At 35.3% G+C, this 24,253-nt stretch overlaps 1 protein-coding gene across 4 annotated transcripts in view; it reads left to right on the top strand.

The window, feature by feature from the left end:
- The window catches only part of IMPACT (impact RWD domain protein), a 29,578-nt gene extending 5,594 nt beyond the window's left edge, over positions 1 to 23,984 (top strand). For 2 of the 4 annotated variants that reach the window (XM_082698716.1, XM_082698718.1), the window contains exons 5-11: positions 7,508 to 7,593; positions 10,507 to 10,629; positions 13,074 to 13,126; positions 15,437 to 15,510; positions 18,588 to 18,678; positions 20,333 to 20,467; positions 21,411 to 23,984. In XM_082698716.1, the coding sequence (XP_082554842.1) occupies positions 7,508 to 7,593; positions 10,507 to 10,629; positions 13,074 to 13,126; positions 15,437 to 15,510; positions 18,588 to 18,678; positions 20,333 to 20,467; positions 21,411 to 21,479 (631 nt within the window). In that variant the 3' untranslated portion in view covers positions 21,480 to 23,984. Of the gene's footprint in view, positions 1 to 7,507; positions 7,594 to 10,506; positions 10,630 to 13,028; positions 13,127 to 15,436; positions 15,511 to 18,587; positions 18,679 to 20,332; positions 20,468 to 21,410 lie in introns of all 4 variants that reach the window. The other 2 variants (XM_082698715.1, XM_082698717.1) reach the window with 1 other exon arrangement.
- The last annotated feature ends 269 nt before the right edge of the window (positions 23,985 to 24,253 follow it).

Here is a 24,253-nt window from a genome sequence, read left to right as displayed (position 1 = left end):
CATTCCCTTTCTGTGTGATGAACTGATTAGATATGTGGGGAATTGGTTAGGGGGTTAATGCAGTAGTCAAGAGAAGATGACTGCGATTTGAATTAATTATAGTGAGATAAATTAATTTAGTAAAATAAATAATGTTCTGAAATAACAGTTTACCAGGAACTGGTAAAGATTATCTTATATGTTCAAAGTACCCACCCCATTGTTACAGTGAGAGTACCCCCTTTATATCCCTGGGATCTCAGCCAGGTTTCTTTTGCTCCCAAAATAGTTAATTAAAATATGGTCTCTATGGAATTTATTCTGTTTATTCCCTCCTGGAAGAATTGTGGTCTTCCTTGAGTCCCCAGTTCCATACTTGACTCTAAAGGTAACCAAGAGCTGGACGTATCAATAAAGGATGACCCCATTTGGAGATTCCTACACATATAAATATTATTTATTTCTTCAATTAAATGTTTTCTGATAACTTTCACTGGTCAGTCACTCCAGCTTTTATACCCCCAACACACTTCTTCCTCTAATCCTTTATTTTTGCTTATTTACCAATTTATCTCCCCCCTTAAAGTAGAATAGGGTAAATATACTGTAACTTTGTTCACCAGTGATGTCGTAATTATACATCTTATGGTCATTTTTCAGTTCTTATCTTACTTGACCTCTGAAACTTTTGCTGGTGTTGAAGTTCCTCTTTCTTGAAAATCTGCCCTTATTTGGGTTTCTATCATGTTAATCATATTCATCAGTTAGATTTTTCTTCTACTTATGCAGAACGTCATATACTCAGAAATGGTTTCTGATCTGCCTTTTTTTTTTTTTTAAATCTGAAAAGCCCCCTTTTACCAAGAGATACCTTCTCATAGGACATAGCGAGCTTACTATTTTACCTAACAGGTTCAGTTGAACTATTTGAGAGTTAGGAAAGATCAGAAATTACACTTTGTTCTATAGAAGAATATGGTTTATACTGTCTTGCTTATTAAAAGTACTTGAATAACCCCTGTCCAATGGCATTATTTTCACACACAGATAAACACTCTTCTTATATTTATTTATGTGTTTATGTATTTATTTTTAAAGATTTTATTTGAGAGAGAGAACATGAGCAGTGTAAAGGGAAGAGGCAGAATTAGACTCCCTGATGAGCAGGGAGCCTGATTCAGGACTCGATCCCTGGACCCTGAGATCTTGACCCCACTTAACAGACTGAGCCACCCAGGTGCCCTAAATAAACACTCTTTTTAAAAAGTTTCGTGTGACAGCTTTAATATTTTCTCCATAAATCCAGTAGGGGGCAGCAAATTGAAAATTATTATTGGTCTTTGAAAATTAAACGAGGTTAATGTATGAATATAGTTCTTAACGTTTATAGTTTCATTATATTTTAAATATTTTAACACTATCGAGACTTTCATATTAGCATCATTTTATATGCCACATTTGATTTTTGCCTAGTCAAGCAGATGAACTATGGCTTGTTTCCATTTAGGAAAAGGAAGAAGTTAGGAAACTAACAGTTTTTTCAGTAAGAATTTGTTGAGTATCTCCTATATGCTGACATGGTGTCAGGAGTTTGAGATTTAAAAATAGACAATTGTGAATCAATACACTATAATGACATAATTATTGAGAGGTTTGAACCAAGTGCTGTAGTAGCATTTTTTAGAGGTTTTAGTAACGAACTATCTCTGGGCATGTGGATGAGGTTGGAAAGGAGGGTTCCATTGTGAAGGAGACCTTCACATGGTATTTGCCTGGTAATTGAATGAGGAGAGGTTTTCTGGTAGAAGGAACTGCATGGGCAAAATCATGTGGGTGTGAAGCAACCTGGCATCTTCAGAGTTTAGCAAATAGTTTAAGATGCCAGCTGTATAAATTAGGTAGGGACAAGAAGAAAGAATCTACAAGCTGGGAAAGAAGTTTGGGCATTATCTTGTAGGCTCTAGGGGTTTTACACAGGGGCATGATGTAATCAGATTTGTATGGCCATGTGAGAGATGGGCTGTGAGGAGTTTTGAAGGAAGGGCCACCGCAGGAAGAGCAGTCAGTAATTCAGAAGGGAGATGGTGGAGGTCTTTTTATGAAGGCAGCAAGAAGGTGGATGGAGAAAAATGGTTTGGTAAGGAAAAACCAAAGACTATAAGCTAGGATTTGGTCAATTGATTACATGTAGATTAATTGGCTTACCATACCTTATTTTTATTTATTTATTTTTTTTTACCATACCTTATTTTAATGATGTATTTTGTATGGATATTTTGAATATATGAAAATAATTATGTTAATAAAGGAAAAGGTAAATGACAGATTTTAAAATACCTAGAACATCATAATAATTGCTGTTGTTTAAGAGAAAGGGAAATGGGTTAACTTTTTTTTTTGTAGTACAGATTTTCTCCACTATCTAAAAGTGGAGTATTCCTTCGAACCTTTTCAAATGCCAAAATGGCATAAAGGAAAGAGTATCCCTCACTTTCTGAATGTTCAAGTTACAGCACTTCACTGCTATGAAAGACCTGCACTTGGTGTAGTAATGGCTGTTCTCATAAAAGTGAAAATCCTCTTCAGGTTTCTTTTGGTTAGTGAAAGCAGCTTCTAACATAGGTCTTTTGTAAAAGTGCAAGGGCGTAATACAGACTTTGGGTAAGTGGGGAATACTTGTCTGTCTGTCACGTTTTCTTTATCCATTTTCTATCAGTGGTCATGTGGGCTGCTTCCATAGTTTGGCTGTTGTAAATAATGCTCCTATAAACATAAGAGTGCATATATTCCTCTGAATTAGTGTTTTGTATTTTTTGGGTAAATACCCAGTAGTGTGATTACTAGATCATAGGTTAGTTCTATTTTTAACTACTTAAGGAACCTCTGTACTGTTTTCCACAGTGCCTACATCAGTTTGCATTCCCACCAGCATTGCAGGAGGCTTCCTTTTTCTCCACACCCTCACCAACACTTGTTTCTTGTATTGTTGATTTTAGCCATTCTGACTTGTGAGGTAATAATCTTATTGTAGTTTTGATTTGCATTTCCCTGATGCTGAGCGATGTTGAGCATTTTTCATATGTTTGTTGGCCATCTGGATGTCTTTGGAGAAATGTCTGTTCATGTCTTCTGCCCATTTTTAAGTTAGATTATTTATTTGGGAGTGTTGAGTTTTATGTTTCTTTTCATTTTTTTTTTTAAGATTTTATTTATTTATTAGACAGAGAGAGACAGCACAGCAGGGGGAGTAGAGATGGAAATGCAAGGCTCAATCCCAGGACCCTGATATCATGATCTGAGCTGAAGACAGATGCTTACTTAACCAACTGAGCCACCCAGGCACCCCGAGTTTTATAAGTTCTTTATATATTTTGGGTACTAACCCTTTATCAGATGTGTCATTTGCAAATATTTTTTCCCATACCATAGGTTGCCTTTTAGTTTTGTTGACTGTTTCTTCTGCTCTCCAGAAACTTTTTGTTTTGATGTAGTTCCAGTAGTTTATTTTTACTTTTCTTTCCCTTGCCAGGGGAATTTTTAAAATTTTAATTCCAGTGTGGTTAACATAAAATGTTATATTAGTTTCAGACGTACAATATAATGATTCAAAGTTCCATATATTACTCAGTGTTCATGAAGTGTACTCTTAACCCCCTCACCTATTTCATTCACCCCTCCACCCTCTTCCTCTCTAATAACCATCTGTTTGTTCTCTACAGTTGAAACTCTTTTTTGATTTCTCTTTTTTTTTCACCTTGTTTATTTATTTTGTTTCTTAAATTCAATGTATGAGTGAAATCATACGGTATTTATGTTTCTCCAACTGGCTTCTTTTGCTTAGCATTATACTACCTAGATCCATTCATGTTGTTGCAAATGGCAAGATTTCATTCTTTTTTTTATAGCTGAATATTCCATTGTATATTAAATCACATTTCCTTTATTCATTCATCTACTGATGGACAATTCTGTCACTTCCATAGTTTGGCTCTTGTAAATGATGCTGCAATAAACATAGGGATGCATATATCCTTTCAAAGTAGTGTTCTCATATTCTTTGGGTAAATACCCAGTAGTGTGTTTCGTGGATTATAGGGTAGTTTTATTTGTAATTTTTTGAGGAACCTCCATATTGTTTTGCACAGTGGCTGCACCAGTTTGTATTCCCAACAGAAGAATTTGTAAGGGCTAGTATAAGGATACTGAGGGAGGGTTTATCAATGAGCTGTATAAGTACAGTAAGTTATTTCTTGAGTTTGCAAATGTGTTTCTCTGTGAGGCCATCTGTGTTTGCTAATTGTTGCTCATCAGAAGTTAGTCTTCTCCAGTCCCACAGAGACTAGGAGAAGGGATGCTGTCTTCCTTGATGATTATAATTCAAAAGGATGGTTCCCAGGTCCTTGAGAAAGACATTCTTGGGTTGTAAAACTGACAAGAATCTTCTAAAAAGACATCCATATATTCCAAAGGTGCAACAAAAGAATTTATGATGACAAGTTTTCTAAAGAAAATGTACTAAGAAAGGGGAAGTCAGGGCCTAAAGTCAGGAAGGTCTACCAATCTAAGTTTGGCTAAGCTTAGTTTTGCCAAGCTAAGTTTTGCCAGCCAAGGCTGGCTTGGTCAGGCTTCCAGAATCAGTTTTTGAAATAATATGACCTCTTTGAATCTGTTTTCTCATCTATAAAATGAGGATGATAGAATAATGTTGTGAGGTTTAAATGATATAATCCGTGTAATGTACATTAGCACCATATAACAGCAACTCCTGTTTTTGTTGTTATTAAAAGAATCCTCTCTTCCAGTTTTGTCATTTGAAAATGGGATGATGAGAACTCAGACAGATTGAATGATTTGTCTAAGGTCACACAATTTAGTATGTATTTTAGTGAGTAGCTCTATCCTTCAATCAACAAGTATAAATATTAGAAAATTAAAGATAAAACAATTAGAGCCATAAGTAAAGGCAGAGTCATGAGTAACTTGACTTTGTTTTGATTATTCTGGATTGGGTGATAGTCTTTTAAGTATAGTTACTCACAAAATATCTCTATAAAAATCAGTTTTTAATCCAAGTTGATCTTTCATTTAATTTGACACAAATTTTGTTCCAGACACTTTCTATTTAGCTATTTTACTATAATTTAATTTCATAAATAAAAGCTTAACATCACACTCTGTAATGAGTTTTTTAAAAATTTTGTGCTAGTGTCCTTAGGTTTCAGCAAACTTCTTCCAGGACCAGTTGGGGATGGGGTGAGGGGCAGATAGGCACAGGAAGGAGGACTTTCAGCTTTTGTAAAACCACCAAATCCTAGTGAATAGTTAAAATCTCAGAACGAAGAGAAAACACAGCTTCTCCTCATAAGAGAAAACACAAATATGGCAATAATAGTAACAGCAAGTAAAATAAAACAAAACAAAAAAACGCCATTAGTGATAGATTTTGGGATTCCAAGGGAAAAAGTAATTTTCATTTTCCTCAGGAAACTTTCATACCCACTGCAGTTTCCTTCCACTGGATTTCAGTAAGTCTTGTCAAACGCTAGGGAAGAACGAAACATTCAGTAACTGACGTTGGGCAGAAGTGCTATTGTATAGTCTTCTGCGGGAAGGCATGGGCCAGTGGAGAGGAGATTTGCAGTTGAGGTATAATTTCTTCTTTATTATTTGGAAAAGTTACTTCACAAATTCTTCCAAGATGTTTTCACAACCCCTCCAACAATAAATCTGAATTTGAATGTATATTCATAGAGGGGTGATTTTCCTGCCTTAAAGGACGGGTTGAGGATTAAATGAGATAACAAAGTGTGTTCCAATTCTGTATAGTAGATACTCGAACTAGATAAACAATAGGTACTAGTATTACTATACTATTTTTGGTGATGGTGGTGGGCAGAATTCAATAGAATGAGGTTAGGAAATGGAGAGAACTACATATGAAAACATAAATTTGTAAGGATAACAATCACAAACACCGAGGTGAGGGACCAAGGTTTCTCATTGACTACCATACCCGCAGGGCTGGTGTGGAGATGAGGCCCTTGAAATTATGTTGAGTGAATTAAGATTTCCTTGAAAAGAAACTGCCTCTGTAAAGTAACATGAGATACTCTAAGTCTCTATTTTATAGATGAGGAAACAGACTCAGAGTTCAAGTGGCTGGCTTGCCGAAGGTCACAGCTGCTGGATAGGAGAGTAAGATGCAGTGGGCAAGCTGAGCATTGGAGTAAGTCTGCATTCACATCTGGCTCTGGGCTTCTTAACTGCTTCTAAGATTGTATTAAATAAGTTAATTACTCCAATTGATCTCTGTTTTCTCATTTGTGCAATGGGGAAATAATACCTGTTTCATTAGATAATCATGAGCATAAAATGTGTTCACACGTATAATTAAATTTGTGCTTTGTATGTACTCAATACATTTTACTTTTCTCTGTCTGTATACTCTATATCTCTTATTGAGAAGAGAGGATGGAAGTGGGAATTGTTTAAAAGAAATTTGGCTAAATTTTCAGATTTTTTACAACCTTTCCATCTGACTCTTCCTCTCTCTAAGAATCTTAGGTTACCGTAGCACATGTGGGACTGTTTAGTGCTGAGGAGTTATGGGTGAGATGAGGAGGATTTGGGGGTACAGAATTACTTGAGAACAATATTGTTTTCTTCTGTATGCTTGTTTTGAAAGTTTCCTTTAGTGGGTACTGATGAGTAGCATGATGAAGAGAGATAGTGGTTTCAAGGGGAACTTTCAGAGGAAGAAGGTAAGGTGTTGTTATGAAGTAGTATGGTGATTGTGTAAACACACATAACAGACACTTACCTAAATTAGTGTCATTCCTTAAAGAGTAGACACCTGGGACCTTTATTGCTGTTGTCATAATTTAACATGGCTCTATGAACATGAGCCACAACATGTTCTTTTTCTCAATGACCATTTGAGGTGGATTTAATATATTCAAGATAGACATTTGGAACCCAAATGAATCAATTTGGGCAACAGAATATTTTGTCAAAAACAAAAAGTGAATATAACATTGTTAATTGTCTTTTAAGTCTTTTAAATTTGTTCTCTGAGGCAGTTCCTCCAATGCTTTGCATTCTTCTTTGTGGAAATAATTATACCAAGTGATAAATTTCCCAGATAAGTGGTTTGAAATTGTTTAAAAAGTTTAAAAAAGTGAGCAGTGACATCAGTGCTGTAGGTATCTGCTGACAGAAACTAAATCACATTTACGTCTATCTACTTCATCCAATTCAAGTTCAGAAATTTTCTTTTCTTTCTTTGGTTACAACTCTCCAGCTTGTTTTTAAGTAAGCAATGTTAATTTTAGAGTCAGTTGGAATTTTTAATGTTATTGATAGGAATAATCTCTATTAAATACTCACCCAACAAATGTTAGTAAACCTGTTCTTACAAGCTCTTTTTAAAATTGCATATAATTTCTTAGATTGTAAATATGTCTGTATTTTCTTGAATTTGAGAAGGAATTTTCTTAAATAACGAATTTTCCCCCTGAATTTTGTTTAGACAGAATATTGGTGAAAGCATTCTTTACCTGTGGGTGGAGAAAATAAGAGATGTTCTAATACAAAAATCTCAGATGACAGAACCAGGTAGGACTGAAACATGCTGTTAATGCTCTTTTAACTTAATAGTAACTAAACTTCCATTTAGATATTCTAAATGAAATTTTTAATGAAAATCTATTCTGTTTTATGGTTTATATGTGATAAAATACAAGTTTCTCTGTAAAGTTCATTTACTCATGTAATTATGGTTCTTTCTTTCTATATGGCTTTAGCCTCTTTGGTTTCATCTTATACCCTTACAGACTTAGATTTTATGGTTAAGGAACTTGGGTCTAAAATATATGCTTTCTTCAGCTTTTAAGGTAGTATGAACCATGTAACATTCTTCATTAATTATTGGAGTATATCAATTAGATAGTAACTTCAAATGAGTGAAGTGTTTATAGAAAAAGAACTTGGGAAAATTCACTGAACTGACATTTAGAATATAAAAATTTACTTTGAAAATATATTTTGAAATTGAGATTTTGGTTTGCTCTGTTATTCTTTTATTGAATCATTATATGACAATGTGAAACTATTTCATATTTCATTGTCACCACTGATAGAATTGTTTTCAATCTGAGAAAGAGATTTTTAAAAAACAAACCAATTATTTAGGACTCTCTTAGCAAAATCAGTATACACGTAAAGTTGATAGTAGTATATACTTTTTCAGAAAATTTTACTATTTTTTACTGCTTTCATTAACATCTAAGAGATAAGATGGTCTGTCCATGTGACAGTTTATTTTGAAGTATTTTCTTTAACTTTCGTGATTCATGTTCTGATTTTGTAGCATTTTAGGGCACTAATAGGAAAAGTAGTTTCAAAACAGAATTGATTTTGGCCAATCTACCATTCTAGAGTGTAGGATAATTGCAAATATGGAATGTATACCAGTAAAAATTTAGGACTCCCAGGAAGTTTGGGATCACACAACTCTCAGGAAATTTTAAAAATTATAGATCTTAAAAGGATATTTTTCTATTTTCCATCTATATCTACAATATAGGTTAACCACTCTCCAAATTTTAGAGTTACTGATTTTTGTTGTGTAATTTATAATTAGACTTCTTAGAAATTTTGTTTAGAATTTTGCTTATCAAAATTGTTTTTGTAGACTTCATACTAAAATGGAAGGTTTTTTAATTCTGAAGAACTAAAGGCTGCAAGCTAGTGATCAAGGTATCTCATGAGAATTTTCCGCTCCAGGGCACCCACTTGACATGTAATTTATTTTGATTTTACTGTTAATCTTCAGTACATATTTACTATTTCATAGTTTCTTTCTACTATAGAAATACTAAATTTTAAAAGATTAAATACAACTATTTATAATTTTTAAAAATTCTGAACTTATTTTAGAGAAAAATTGCAGAAATAGTACAAAGGACTCTTCTCTTTTCTATCCCTCACGCTGCTTCCCTTAGTAACATCTTACATAACCACAGTTATCATTTCCAAGTATAGGATACAAAAATTGCAATAATATCAACCAAACTAAAGAGCTTATTTGAGTTTCACTGATTTTTCTGCTAATGTCCTTTCTGCTGTTATACGATGCTGTCCAGGATTCTACATTGCATTTAGCTGTTTTTTCTCCTTACTCTCTTCTGGTCTGTAAATAGTTTCTCAGTATTTCCTTAACTTTTATGACTTCTTATGACGTGACACTTGTGAAGAATATTGATTATTTTGTAGAATGTCCCTTAATTTGGGTCTGTCCATTGTTTTCTCTTAGCTGGAGCAAGATTGGGCATTTTGGCAAGAATACCACAAAATGACATTGTGTCCTTCACAGTGCATATTTTCGAGGAATTCATGGTATCAATATGCTTTATTATTGGTGATGTTTACCTTGATTCTTTGGTTAAGGTGGTATCTGCCAAGTGTTTCCGTAAAGTTATGGTATTAATCAGGGCTCTCCAGAGAACCTATAGGGTGTGTGTGTGTGTGTGTGTGTGTGTTCATAAAGACAGGGAGGGAGGGATGCAAGAGGGGGAGGGAGAAGTTAGGACGAGAGGAGAGAGAGATTGGTTTATTTTAAGGAATTGACTCATGAGATTGTGGGGGCAATCTGCAAGGTAGTTGGGCAGGCTGGAGACCTAGGGAAGAACTCATATTGCAGCTCAAGTCTGAAGGCTGGCTGTCTGCTGGCAGAATTCCCTCTTCTTCTGGGGAGATTAGTTCTGTTTCTGTTAAGACCTTAACTGGATGAGGCAGTCTGCTTTACTCAAAGTTAACAGATTTTGAATGTGAATTGCATCCAAGAAATACCTTTATAGAAGCATCTAGAATAGTGTTTGAGCAAATAAATACTGGGTACTGTGGCCTAGCCAAGTTGACATATAAAATTAGCCATCACAGTTACCATCTTTCCTCTAAGGGCCTTAAAGGAGATACTTTGAGACTATGCTAATAATATCCTATTCCTCCTTAAACTTTCACACACTAATTTTAGTATCTGTTAGTATGTCTTGTCAACAATATTTATTACTGTGGTGTTTGCCTAATGCTGAGTCACATTTTCTTCTTTAGTTATTCATTGAATTGGAATTATGTTGTGAGGAAGAGATGTCTCTTTTTGATTACTTATTTATATCAATATGAATGCATGTATATTATTTTATTCCATGGGGTAAAATTCCATACTATCATTATGTTGTTGCTCAAATTATTTTAGGTTTCACCTTTAGTATCTCCTTCAGGTAAACTCTTGTATTCTTTTTGCAAGTTTATAAGCTCATCTCTCCTTTTATTTTTTACTCTCTGCAATCATAAGATATTCCAGGCTCATCTTTTCTTTTCCTTGCTCCAACCTTGGTGTCAGCTACTTCTCATAAAAGTCCCTGATTCCTTCTATTGAAGAATGGTGTTTAGAGATCAAGACCAAAAAGTTTTTAAGTAGAATTCCTTACTCTCAGAGTTCACTGATAATATCTCATATCTACATAGGCCCTGATGTAAAGAAGAAAACTGAAGAGGAAGATGTAGAATGTGAAGATGATCTCATTTTAGCATGTCAGCCAGAAACTCCTGCTAAAGCATTGGATTTTGATATCAGTGAAAATCGAACAGGTATAATGTTACTAACTAGTTTCTTTAGAGTAGAGTGGGATAGCAGTATTATGTATTGTTTTTGAAATGGTGTAGAAATATAGTAAACTCTCACATGTTAAGAAATAGTTTCGGGCGCCTGGGTGGCTCAGTGGGTTAAGCCTCTGCCTTCGGCTCAGGTCATGATCTCAGGGTCCTGGGATTGAGTCCCACGTCGGGCTCTCTGCTTGGCAGGGAGCCTGCTTTCTCCTCTCTGTCTCTGCCTGCCTATCTACCTACTTGTGATCTCTCTCTGTCAAATAAATAAATGAAATCTTTAAAAAAAAAAAAAAGAAGAAATAGTTCCTAATTTGTAGAGAATTGAGTTATTTTTTTCCTGCCCACCAGCCATTTTGGTGTTTGCTGGGTCTGTCGGAATGGTGAGAAAGAAAGAAATTTCTTCACCCTTTTTCTTTTTGTGACTTTCTAGTGTTTTGAATTAATGATGGGAGAAACTGAAACTAAGAAAAGCTGTGTTAATGTTTTCAATTCACATCCTGTTTTTATATTTCTATTTTGAAATTTTCAGCTGTCTCCTGATGTCACAGAGTTAAGTTTTAGTCTGTGCTCACAAATATAAATGTAATAATTGAAAGTGCAACCACTGAATTAAAGCTAGTAAAATGCCTTTAAGATTTTAGTTTTTGCTTAAGCAAATTTGTTCCATAATCTAGTAGTAGTCAGCTTATGAATAGATTGATGTGATAAATCAGCTCTATGTTGTGATCAGAAGGTATCTTCCATTTTAGTATCTTAAAATTTTGAATAATAGCATCAGTTTTCTCAAGTCTTTTACAAAAACATGATAGATCAGAGGAAACATTCATTCTCATTGAAGGTAAGGTGTTTCCTATGCATTATACAGTAGGTTTTACTTATTAAATTAATTAATTTTCTATTTTTAAAAAGATTTTATTTATTTATTTGAGAAAAAGAGAGCATGAGCGGGGGGGTGGAAACAGAAGGGAGAAATAGACTTCCCGTGGAACAGAGGGAGAGAGAGCAAGCAGAGGAACAGGGAGTCCAATAGAGGGCTCACTCCATCCTAAAACTCTGAGATCAGTTGGTGAGCCATCCAGGCACCCCTACACAGGAGCTTTTAAATAATACTATGAGATTTTAAAGTTCTTGCATGATATTTCAGCACTAGCAAGGGGATACACAGGAAGAGAAAAAGTGGGGGAGAAGACCCAGGACTCCCACTCCTGCTTTAGTCTCACATTTTATTCATTTATGTATTTGTGGATTTGGCATAAGATTTCTTTTGGGAAACAGGATCCAGTATTAAAATAAAAAGTAAAAATAATAATCACGATAAGCAGTATCTGGTTCCTTAGTACTGCTCTAGTACAGTGGTCACAGTTCGTTCAAGAAGAGGATGCTCTCAGAAGAAAGGCAAAAGTCCTGCATAAACTTGGTTTCTTGTCCGAGTCCTGTCACAAACCAGTGTAGTGAGGTTGGACAAGCTGTTTAAAGCTGTGAAGAAATATTTGTACATGTGTTAGTTGAAGTAGTTCATTAATTATAAGGCAAGCTGACTAGGTAAGATTCAACAGATCAGTGAATAGAAATAGAAAATAATTTCAGTTCTTTTTCCTGAATAACTTTAGATCCTAAATGAGGCAGATGTAGCAGCCAGGATGGTTGGTAAGTTTCTCAACAGAGTGAAGAGTGAATTAGTGGTTCTTTTTTTTTTTTTTTAAGATTTTATTTATTTATTTGACAGACAGAGATCATAAGTAGGTAGAGAGGCAGGCAGAGAGAGAGAGGAGGAGAAGCAGGCTCCCCGCCATGCAGAGAGCCCGATGTGGGGCTTGATCCCAGGACCCTGGGATCATGACCTGAGCCGAAGGCAGAGGCTTTAACCCACTGAGCCAACCAGGTGCCCCTAAGTTAGTGGTTCTTCAACTTATTTAAGGAGCAGAGTAACTCGAAATCATGATACTCCCTGTAATACTAGTTTGGTATATTCTTGATATAGTCAATCCTATGAAGTAGGAACAGCTTTATTAGTAAAAGATGTTACATTACAGCTATACAAAATAAAGTCCTAGGTTTTCCAACAATTTATGCTACTGTAACAGTCCAGGATTTCAGTCCTAACCCACCTCTGGGTGACCTTGGCAGGTGAAAATCATTTTTAAGTCAAGTAGTCTAATCTTATTTATTATTTGGAAACTTTTTTCTTAAAATTATAATTTTTTTTTAAATTATAATTTAATTATAATAGACAACTATTAATGGCTATAGGGGTTGATTTGCTGTATAATTTATGTCTCTTCCCCAGCTCCCTTCCCCACCCTCTGCCCACACCATTGTCAATTTTTCAGTATTTGAATGTGAGAATTTTAAAGATAAAATACAATTCTTTAAATTTATAGAGATAGAAGAATTACCTCCGATTGATCATGGCATTCCTATTACAGACCGAAGAAGTACTTTTCAGGCGCACTTGGCTCCAGTAGTTTGTCCCAAACAGGTAAAGTTACTGTGTCCAGCTCACTTTGATGTTGTTTTACCAAAGTAATTCAAGTAATGGTTTTACAATAATATCCTTATTTTTGCTATTGCTTTTAGTTTTCATGTAAGGTAAAAATTTTTTGCTCGTTTTCCTACACCCAAGTTACTGTGAATCATGGAAGTCATTTGTTTCTGTTTGTCACCACTTTCAAAATTGTACCCAAATTCTAATTAGGGCTTAACCCTATCATGGATTTTCAAACAAGAAAAACCCATTGGGTGGAAAATTATGATGCTTAATGTCTTGTTAAAAAGAATTATTTGTCCTATTGTGTGGGAGTTCTGCAAAACCGCATGGGTTCCATTGATGCCCAGGGAAGGGGACAGTGGACAGACTGGCTGATCAGAGTCTTTCTAACATGAATTCCTTTTCCTTTTCCTTTCTGCCTCCTAACCTTAGGTGACTTGGCTCCCACCCAAGGATATCAAATGGGAGACTTTTCAGTCACAAACTGTAACAACCTATAAAGTTAAATTAACAACAACAAAAGTATCATTAATTAACATAGGTTTTAATCATTAGTCTCTTCCCTTTGGTCTCTGTAGCTCCTCTACTGTAAGCTCTTCTAAGCCCCGACCTCCAGGGATACAGTTCTTTGTACCAGGCCTCACTTTCACTCTCTTCTGGTCTCTAGAAGAGGAAATTCTTCTCTGCATTAACTAGTGGTCAAGATAACAGCTTTTGGTGCAGGCTTCTGGCTCTTTGTCTCAGCAACTCTATTTTGTCCTGGGCTGTTGCCCAAAATCTTGTTGCTAGGGTCCTCATTAGACATTTTGTTCTGAATCTGTTCATCCTGGATCCTCTTTCTTTCTCTGATTATAATGACTTAGACTTAGTGGATTATAATTTGTGAGAGCTTAAATAAATCTTAGATGTCATTCTCTACTTTATTGATCAGGAATCTGAGAACCTAAAATATTAAAAAATGATAAACAGAAGACTGCACAGTTTCTGACTCAAATTGATGTCTGTAGCTGCAGCTCAGTTTTCCCTGCCTCCAGGATTTCTTCTGTATTCTTTGCCTGTTACCTTTCTGAAAGGTCTGGCCACATGTCACTATCCCCAACCCCGAGTCTTTGAATATTTCCTTGTCTAAAAGGAAAAACCTGAACTTATTAAACGAGGCCCTTTAGTATAGGATCCTAGCTTTATCAATGATACAATGTCTTTTGTAGTCTCATTCATACTCTAAACAGTTTCTACATAAAGCTATTGGTCACTTCCAGAACCGTTCTCTTTTCTGTCCCTGGTAGGGTTACCAGATAAAATATAGGATACCTTTAAATTGGAATTTCAGATAAACATTACTGTACAGTACATACTACTACTAATAAAATTATTTGTGGTTTACCTGAAATTCCAATCTAACTGAGCATCCTTTATGTTTTATTTGCTAGATCTGAGAGATTTGCACACACTGTGTCCTCTGAAGGGAATGGCTTCTTCCTCCCCCACCCCTTCTTCTCTTTGGATGCAAAAGAGATTGCGCTCATCTTTCAGGACCTGGCTCATGTTACCGCCTCTATAAACCTTAGATGACTCCCAGAGAGCATTTTGGTTTTATATTTGGGACATACCATTATTTTTTATTTGTCACATTGGATACATTAAACCCGGTGAATTTTCAGAGCTCATTTAAAAAAATGGTCGTATTTACTTTTAAAATTCTTTACATGGGTGGGCGCCTAGGTGGCTCAGTGGCTTAAGCCTCTGCCTTCAGCTCAGGTCATGATCTCAGGGTTCTGGGATCGAGCCCCGCATCAGGCTTTCTGCTCAGCAGGGAGCCTGCTTCCTCCTCTCTTTCTCTTTGCCTGCCTCTCTGCCTACTTGTGATCTCTCTCTCTCTGTCAAATAAATAAATAAAATCTTAAAAAAAAAATTCTTTACATGGGTAAAAATTTTCATATATAAGTACCTATGACATGGTTAGTGCTCAAATATTTATTGATATTTGGTGCTCAAACATACCGGGTCTAGAGGCCAGCCTGACCCCTCTCCATCAGCTCCAGTAAAGCTTTGCCTGTCGCTTTGAAGGAAAAAAAAATACCAGGTCTATAATTTTTATACCAATTAAGAGTACCAGTTTCTGCCTCTAAAATGAGGAGAAAGCTTTGGAAATGGCTTTTTCAGAGCATAGTGGATTCTTTAAATCACTGTTTCAGTACAAGAGTATTTATATCAATATACTTTAAGATACTTTTCTAGCATATATTTGTAAACCAAATAAAAATTATACAGTAGTTTATTTATATTACTGCTGTTTTTAAGGTGAAAATGGTTCTTGCCAAATTGTATGAGAATAAGAAAATAGCTAGTGCCACCCACAACATCTATGCGTACCGGTGAGTGATCATCACAATATTAGGAATGTTCCATTTGTAAAAAATGGGGGAAACTGATGCATGATTTTAAATAACAACTGCTTTGGGGGATTTTTTTTTCCTTTATAAAACTAATGATCATATATAGAATATTTGGAAGCTACAGAAGAGAAAAAAAAGAATTGGAGGGGAAATCAGCCATTTTCTGCCATTAAATGTAACTGATAATAATTTGATATATTTTGATGATATATTGTTACATTTTCTTTCTGTCTTCTATGCAAAGTTTATTTTTTCAGTGCATTACCCTATTATCCTTTTTCTTTCTTAACAAAACCATTTTCCCATGTTGTTACAGTTGCTTTATAAACATTATTATAATGGCTGTGTAATATTTCCATTATTTATTTAACCATTTACTTTTTGTTCAGTTTTTCATATTTTTTGATGTTATGGAAAATAGTCCCGTGAACACCTTTTTTATTCATTTTAGATATTCAGGATAGGTTACTTCAGATTCTTTTTTGAAATGAAATGGGCATATAATTTAAAAAGAAGAAAGAATGGATTCTTAAAAGTAGAATTATCAAAAAGTATGAGTGTTTTTGAAACTCTTGATACATACTGCCAATTTTTTTCTTTTTTTCTTTTAAACCAATTTATACTCCCTTTAGCAGTGAATCAAGTGTGATTCTTTTTACTATATACCTTTTAGTTTTGAATACTAAGGTTTTATACAAATCTTTGCCGGTATGTTAGTAAAGAGAGGAAAGGCATATTTCTAAATATGCAGATTAATACAGACTTACAAGAACAGAATTCAGAACTGAAAAGAATCAGAGTATAAACATAGAGACAGTGCAAATTTAAAATGTGATCAAGAATATTGTTAAGATCTAGGCTTTCTGAAACTCAGGAAACTAAAAAAAAAAATCTTTCATTTTGGATAGGTGAGTTTTTAATATTACTAAGTCACATTAGTTTACGTGCCAAAACTTAGAAAAGACTAGTTGTTATACAATTCCCTACTTACTGGAGTACTGGTGGACAGAATTTTGATATTTTCTTTCTGGGTTAGGGTTATCAGTATAGAAATGAGTGATTAGTGTGTGATTGCTCTCAGTGATTAGAATATGCTGAGGAGGTATTAATAGCCATTCATTCATTCATGCCATTTGTTTATTGAGTGCCTACTATATGCCAAATGCTTTACAGAAGTTAATTCTGATTATTTCAGCAACTCTGCCCCTGCAGAAAGCTTTACTTTTTCAAAATCACATGGTTGTTAAGGGGTAGACCTGAGTTTGAGAAACTAATTTCATTTCTCTAGTTTATGCCTACGCAGCTGTGTGGCTGCACCTTCAACAATAGCTGGCCATAATGTTGATCTTAAATTATCAAAAAGTTAGATAATATGCTGGATATTCTATTTCAGGCCCCACAGTTTGGGGTTTTTAAGTTCCTGTGAGTATTTTTATAGTTTTTCATATTAATAGATGGTGAGCTATCACTTCTCACAAATTTCAGCATGACTACGTGCAGCAGCCCCTCCAGCTCGCTCCTTTGTGACACTTGGGAATGAAAGAGCTTAGCTTGTCAGAATTGTGTGTCGCCCAAGAGTATAAAGAGGCACAAAGTGGAGGCTTAAAGGACCCCACTGGAAATAACACAAAGTACCTTTATTTGGTACATGGACTTTGCGTTGTGTATTTTGAATGCTTAGGATCCCTTTAAGGTGACTTCCTGGTTCTGGGGTTCTGGGGCTGTGTTCCTGCTTTGGAGTTAAGGGGCACTCTTTAGGCTGCTAGCGCTAGTACTGGCACACACAGCTGTGGGATATGGCATCATTATCTTCCTGGCATGTGAGGAAAAAAGCAAAAATGTCCATGGGATTTCATTTTTTAAAAACCTAACAGTTTATAACTTCATAAGTTATGACTTATAACTTCAATTTTCTTCACTGGTTCCATAAAGTTACAGTGTTAGATTATAATTACAGTCCTAATATAAACCAACTGCTGACTCCTTTTTGCTTTAAATTTGCCATGTAAAATGTTGTCTAGTAGTACTGTGTTTTCTTGGAACTCTAAATAATAACAGAGCCTGGTCATAGTAGGTGGACAATAAATATTTATTGAGTGAATGAATGGAAAGATAGGTTGAAGGATGAACGAGTGAATGAATGAACATGATTGCTATAATAAATATGAATATATAAGAAATAAATGAATATGTTTGCTGTAATTGACCTAGGTATATAGATATGGTAGTACGTGGCTTTTTATAGCCACAGCTCATAAGATATCTTTGGTGCATTTGCCTTGTCCTAGATGGTATTATTTCTTAGGGGCCTAAGAAATCCATCTTAACTGGCACCGTTTTCTTTTTATATCTCACGCTTACTTACCATGCTTATTCTGCTGCAGTGTAACCCTACGTTATTATTCCAGATGCGAACTTTCTAGGTAATTTAAATAAGTAAAAATACCATGATTTATCTCTGATACTGATAACCAACCAGGGGAAAAGTTACAGAGAGAATAAATCTTATAATTCTTAGAATAGGGAGGATAGAGAAATGTTTGATGGCCAGAATAAGATGTGAGAAAGGTATAAAATGTTCATTTATGTTGATTTTGTCACCTCTATCTTTTTTATATCCTTTTTGTCTCACTAGCTCTTAGGCTCTTTGAAGACAGGAGTAAGCTATTTATCTCTTCTGTATCATTTCATAGTGCCTACTATGTATAAGGCTTCTATACAACAAGTTCTTAGTAAATGTTTCTCAGTAACTGCTCTCTGTAACCTTATAGCTTCAAGGTTAAATGAAGTGTCAATGTGTAAACTCACCTTCCCATAATCAGCATTTCTCATTTAAAGGAGGCATCCTTGATTCCTAGCCTTCCCAGATACAAACAATGAAATATACCAGATAATGAATAATCAGTGAAAATATGTCTAATTTATAGCTGAAGAAGAATTTTTTTTGACAAATATGCTGCTTTTGGAAGTAAATTGATTGCAACAAGTATGACGGTGTAACTCTTAGTGCAGTATTTTGGGATTTCAATGTGTAACACTGTTTTATGTATTTCTAGAATATATTGTGAGGATAAACAGACCTTCTTACAGGACTGTGAAGATGATGGGGAGACAGCAGCTGGTGGGCGTCTTCTGCATCTCATGGAGGTAAGTGTAACTTAAACCCTGTTAGTACTGTTCTTTGCACCATAAAACTTTTCGATGAAACAGAACTCCATAAAGGGAATCAGTAAATCAGTTAGGCTGTGTAACGTGAAATTTATTTGGGTGAATTTGTAGTTAATTTTTAAAAACCGACTGAGAGAAACTTTTAACCACTTGATAACAGGCAGAAAGCACAGCATTAGTAACAAGTGCTGTGCTTTGAAGTCCTGTCAGTCATAGACAATAGAAGATCATCTTCAGCTCTAGAGAAGTATCTTCTTTTTGTTTCTCGACAGTGTCCTTCCTGTTTCCTCTGTTCTGTCTCTGTGCAGATCCTGTTAGTTGGGTGTTATTGGACCGTCCAGATGGACCCAGAATGCTTTTTTATTAAGTTGTCCATCTCACTATCTTATGTTTTAAGACATTTTCTTACCTGTCTTCCAAGATTTCCATTGAATTTTTAAAAATGTTTAGCAGTCATGTATTTAAAAAGTTTTAAGAATTCTTTCTTCTTGGAGTGCCTGGTTGGCTCACTCAGAAAAGCATGTGACTCTTGACCTTAGGGTCATGGGTTCGAGCCCCATGTTGAATGTAGAGATTACTTATAAATAAATAAATAAACATTAAAAAAAAATAAGAATTCATCTCTATTTTTCTATTTTTATAGTGTAGTGTTTTGACCTTATGGATACAGTATCTTCTAAAATTTTTCTGAGTGTGCTAGAGTTTCTTTTTTTTTTTTTAAGATGTTCTCTCTCTTAAATTTTTCCTGGTCCAGTTTAGTTTATCTTGTCATTTCTCTTTCATGCTGCTGGACTTTTTTTTATCTCTATGGTAGTCATTGATTCTCTGTTATTTTTAAGAATAGATTTGGTTTTTTTCTTAAGGTAGTTGCTAAGTTTCTTCTGTTACTGTATGTGGAGGTTTGTTTTCTAGACAGGCCATTCAGGGCACCTGGGTGGTCAGTCAGTTAAGCGTCTGCCTTTGGCTCAGTTTATGATCTCAGCGTCTTGGGATCAAGCCCCACATCAGGCTCTCCTTATCGGGGAGTCTGCTTCTCCCTCTCCTTTTGCCTGCTGCTCTGCTTACTTGTGCTCTCTCTCTCTCTAATAAATAAAATCTTAAAAAAAAAAAAAGGGCCATTCCCTTGATAGGAAGGTACTCCGTGTGTGGTCAGGCCTATAGATTGGTGGGCTTCAAGTTAAGAGCAGCATTTGACAGGTGTCAAACTGAGGAAGACCTTGCTGGTGGGCACCGGCAATTATTCATGCAACCCTTCCAGTGGTTTGTTCAGAAGCAGGTTTTGGTTGTTGTTTGGCTTAGGGGCAAGAGGCTGCTTACACTGAGCTATTGTGGTTGAATTCATGAAGAACTAGAATGCTACCTGCATGATCTCCCCTTCACTCTACCAGGTTGCTCCTAACTTTGGAATTTGAGGACACTGTGGAGCAGTGTTTGCTTTCTAAATTTCCTTCTTATTCTAACATTCTGTGACCTGAATGTTAGGAATCGCACTCTGCTCACTTATGGGGTTCTGCCATTAAAGTCACGGGGAAATGTTATGTGCAATTTTGTATGCAGGTCATTTCATTCTCCTTTAAAACTTGAATTCATACGTGTCTACGTGTGTATCTAATTATGCTTTTGAAAATAACAGATTTTGAATGTGAGAAATGTCATGGTGGTAGTATCACGCTGGTATGGAGGAATCCTACTAGGACCAGATCGCTTTAAACATATCAACAACTGTGCCAGAAACATATTAGTGGAGAGGAACTACACAAATTCACCGGTGAGTGGTTATTGAGATTATATAGAGAGTTTCTGACGACTGCCTATGAAAAAAAAAAAAGAAAAAATTAAGAATGAATCAAAATGTTTGAAGGATGCCTGCGTGGCTCAGTTGGTAAGTGTCTGCCTTCAGCTTAGGTCATGATCCCAGCCAGGATCCTGGGATGAAGCCCCATGTCAGGCTGCCTGCTCAGCAGGGAGTCTGCTTCTCCCTCTCTCTCTGCCCCAACACCCTCCCATGCGCATGCATGTTCTTTCTCGCTCTCTAATAAATGAATAAAAACTTTAAAAAAAAAGAAAAGAGAGAATGTTTGTGGTGCATTGGAAATTGTGGGCTTAGGTTCTATTAAGAACATTGTGACTAGCCTGTTGTGTGAACTTGGGCAGATCACTTCATCTCTTGGAGCCTTAATTTCATAGATTCATACAGAGTTTTATAAAACCCTTAAAGACCAATTTTCACGCTCTAAAATTGAGGCCGGGAGAGGTTGTGTAGCTCATGCTACAATGAACTAGATGTTCTTCAACAGTGTGTAAAATTCTGATATTCCCTGTTAGTGTCAGAGCACTTTCCCTCTCCCCTGGCATGCATTGGAAGGCCTGCCTTTATACTTAGAATTTTTTTTGTTTTGTATTTTATAAGCAAGTTTATTTTAAGTTTGTTGCGTTCCTTTGGAAAAGGAACAATAGATTAAATAACATCCAAATTATTCAAATGTAAATCTGTTAGGTAAGTGAGTGTTTTCCTTGACTACCCTTGTTTATTTTGGAAATATTAAAATAGAATACAAGTGAAAGTGCCCTATAAAACAGAAAGATGATACAAATGGAAGTAATAATACTTTCATTCTTATACATATTCTATATGATTAGACTAAAGTTTCCTAAGCCAGTCTCTTCATATAAATGGGGAGATACTACATTGATATTTATGTCTTTTTTAGGAGGAATCATCTAAGGCTTTGGGAAAAAACAAAAAAGTAAGAAAAGACAAGAAGAGGAGTGAACATTAATACCTAAAATTATACGACAGGTTAATATGCCTATTACTGTTCACAAATTCCACAGTCACCAGGGAATATTGTGCAGAGAGGATCCTGGACTGCTCAAGTTGGCCAAACCATTGTGGACACCAGCGCTGTCTTTTCTTCTTTGGTTATATCATCTGCCAAAAATAGAGAACTTGTGATATATTCATGTGTATTTCAGGCTGATTCAGAAGAATTAATTTGAACTTAATTGCCACTTCATCTAATTGAGGAAGGTAACAGTTGCCCAGGGCAGTACCTGAATTAACTGTCCATTTCAGTGCTTGTCAAGTGCCTTTGTTAGGTGGGGAAGAAATGTCTCGAGAGGAGTATAAATACCTGGTATCTTGTCGTCGGGATTCTCATTATGTTAAATGAATATTGCCTTTGACTGCTATTTATGGCTTATTGGAATAGGAGCTCATGGCAGATTGATCTTGGAGAGTTTCTTCTTGTGATTTTGGTTCACAGTAAGTCACCTTTCATTTTATAGTGTTCATCATTGAGTAATGATTAAGCAAAAATCCAGGAGTATCCATCTGTAGTTATGTGCTGAAGTGATAATTCATCTGCCAGATTTGTTTGCATAAGTGTTATTGCTTCCGTTTCTGTTGCATATTGGTGATTGTGAAATTTCAAAATGTGACTTTTCTAACCTCTACTTTTTTTGTTTAATTCTTGTAATGTAAAGCAGTAGATAGGGAGTGTCTGTAGTTTTCTCCCGTCACTGAAATGTGTTAGTGTAATATTCTGTTTCTGTTTTTTTTTTTAAACATCCTGGAAGTACCTTTCTTGTGATCTTCATTGAGGAATTAGGACGATGCTACAAGCTCTGCCGCAGTTAATGGGGCGTTTATAGAAGGGGATAGAGGTGGGGAAAGCCACACTGGTGTGGGTAGCACGTCGTCCGGTGGTTATGTAAGTGTGACGCATGATTTCTTCTACATTCCATTCCAGCCATCTTTCTCAACTCCATGACTTTGCAGAGAAAAGGAACAAATGTTTTGACTGGAAAAACAAAGAAAATCCCTCTTTTTTTTCGTTATTACCAGATTTCCCTTTATATCAGTGTTTTATGTTCCTCCTTTCATCTGTAAGTTATGCCCTATACCTCTACGCATCTAGACAATACAGTTATCTTTGAGATATAGCAGTAAGCTATTAGCTGTTCCCTCTTTAGATATGATTGCAAACAGTTACTGAAAGTTATTAATTGATTGCAGATTTGTCTGGGATTCTCTTCCAAGCGCAGGGAACGGAAGTTCAGAGGCAAATTGGAATGGTGCTTGCATCATGGAGAGCATCACAGAAGAGCGGACACAAATACTCTTTTTCTGTTCCCTTGCTGTCTTGCCTTTGAAAGACCCAAAACTCTTATTTGGTCTTTTTAATAAAAATCTAGTAAATGGCTTTATACTAGGATGGATTCAGAAGTAAAATCCAAATTGTATTTGTTGTAAATATGTCTAATGTTGCCAGTGATTAGTAGTTATCAGAGGATGTCCTAGATATATTTAGAACACTTACCTCAGATTCCACGAAAAGTTAAGTAGCTCCTGTTAAGAAGTTGAAATCCATTAATTAATGTTAACTTCACAATTTTGGCATGTCTGACCTGTGAAAGAAGATATGAAACAGGAAGAATTTGGTGTTGCTGAAAAACTCAGTTAATTTTTCCAAACACCAAATTTGAATTTCTTTCTTGCTGTTTCATCTCACAGTTATTTAGGTCTTTAGATAGAAGACCTTATATCTGTGATCTCATTTGCTCTTATTTAAAAAAAAAGTCTTATTTTTGCTTCTTTCTACAAAATTATTAGTCACATTTTCCTGTTTAAAAAACCCAATATCCTTTGCCCAAAGGCAGTTAGCTAGTAGGGAGAGATCTCAAAGTCTCCAATTCTGAAATCTGAGTTACTTATATTTGTATTCAACCATTATGGACCCCCAACTAATGATAGCATCTTTTCTCTATTTAAAATTTCTCTCTATTAGAGGATTTTCAGATTCTCCAAACAATAATTTTCTATAGCCAGATCTATGCTCTGGCATATTTTATAATATACAGTATTAGTTAAAAATATTCTCCATATGCCAGTATGTAAGAGCAAGTAGCATCTACTTTTTAATGGGAAAAGCAGTATGATTTGGAGGTACGTATCATGAAACAGGATATATTTGAAAAGAATTTTATCAAGCTAATCACACCCAAGAAAGACTAGCATGAAGCAGATACTGTTTGGAGGGCAGGTGAAATTTACTGGAAAAATTGTATAATCACTTCTAATTCTACTCTCTAGAGATAACCATTATTAACATTTGCTATGTACATCCTTCTATTTTTTTCCTATGCATGATTTTGTATATATAGCTATTTTTATTTCCATAAAATGGTATTAAACTGTATATACTGTTTTGTATCCTGCATATTTCATATAGAAGTATATTGTTAACATTTTCCCATGTCAATAAATATTCTTCTATGGCTTAGTTTCTTATGGCTACATTGTATTCTATCTTCTGGGTATATCATGATATACTAACTAGTCCCCCCATGTTTCCAATTTTTAAGTTTTTTCAAATTTTTCACTTAACTAACTGAAAAACTCATGTGCAGATTTTTTTGGTATTTATCTCTGGTTATTTTCTTAGGAAAAATTCCTAGAAATGGAATTTCCTGATCAAACATTTACACATTCCGTTTTTTTTTTTTTATTAAGGTTTTATTTATTTATTCATGAGAGACAGAGAGAGATGCA

Source organism: Mustela nivalis, assembly GCF_964662115.1.
Source record: "Mustela nivalis genome assembly, chromosome: 14".
NCBI lineage: Eukaryota > Metazoa > Chordata > Mammalia > Carnivora > Mustelidae > Mustela > Mustela nivalis.
Note: the sequence above shows the minus strand (reverse complement) of the source record. Positions and strands in the feature narration are given on the sequence as shown.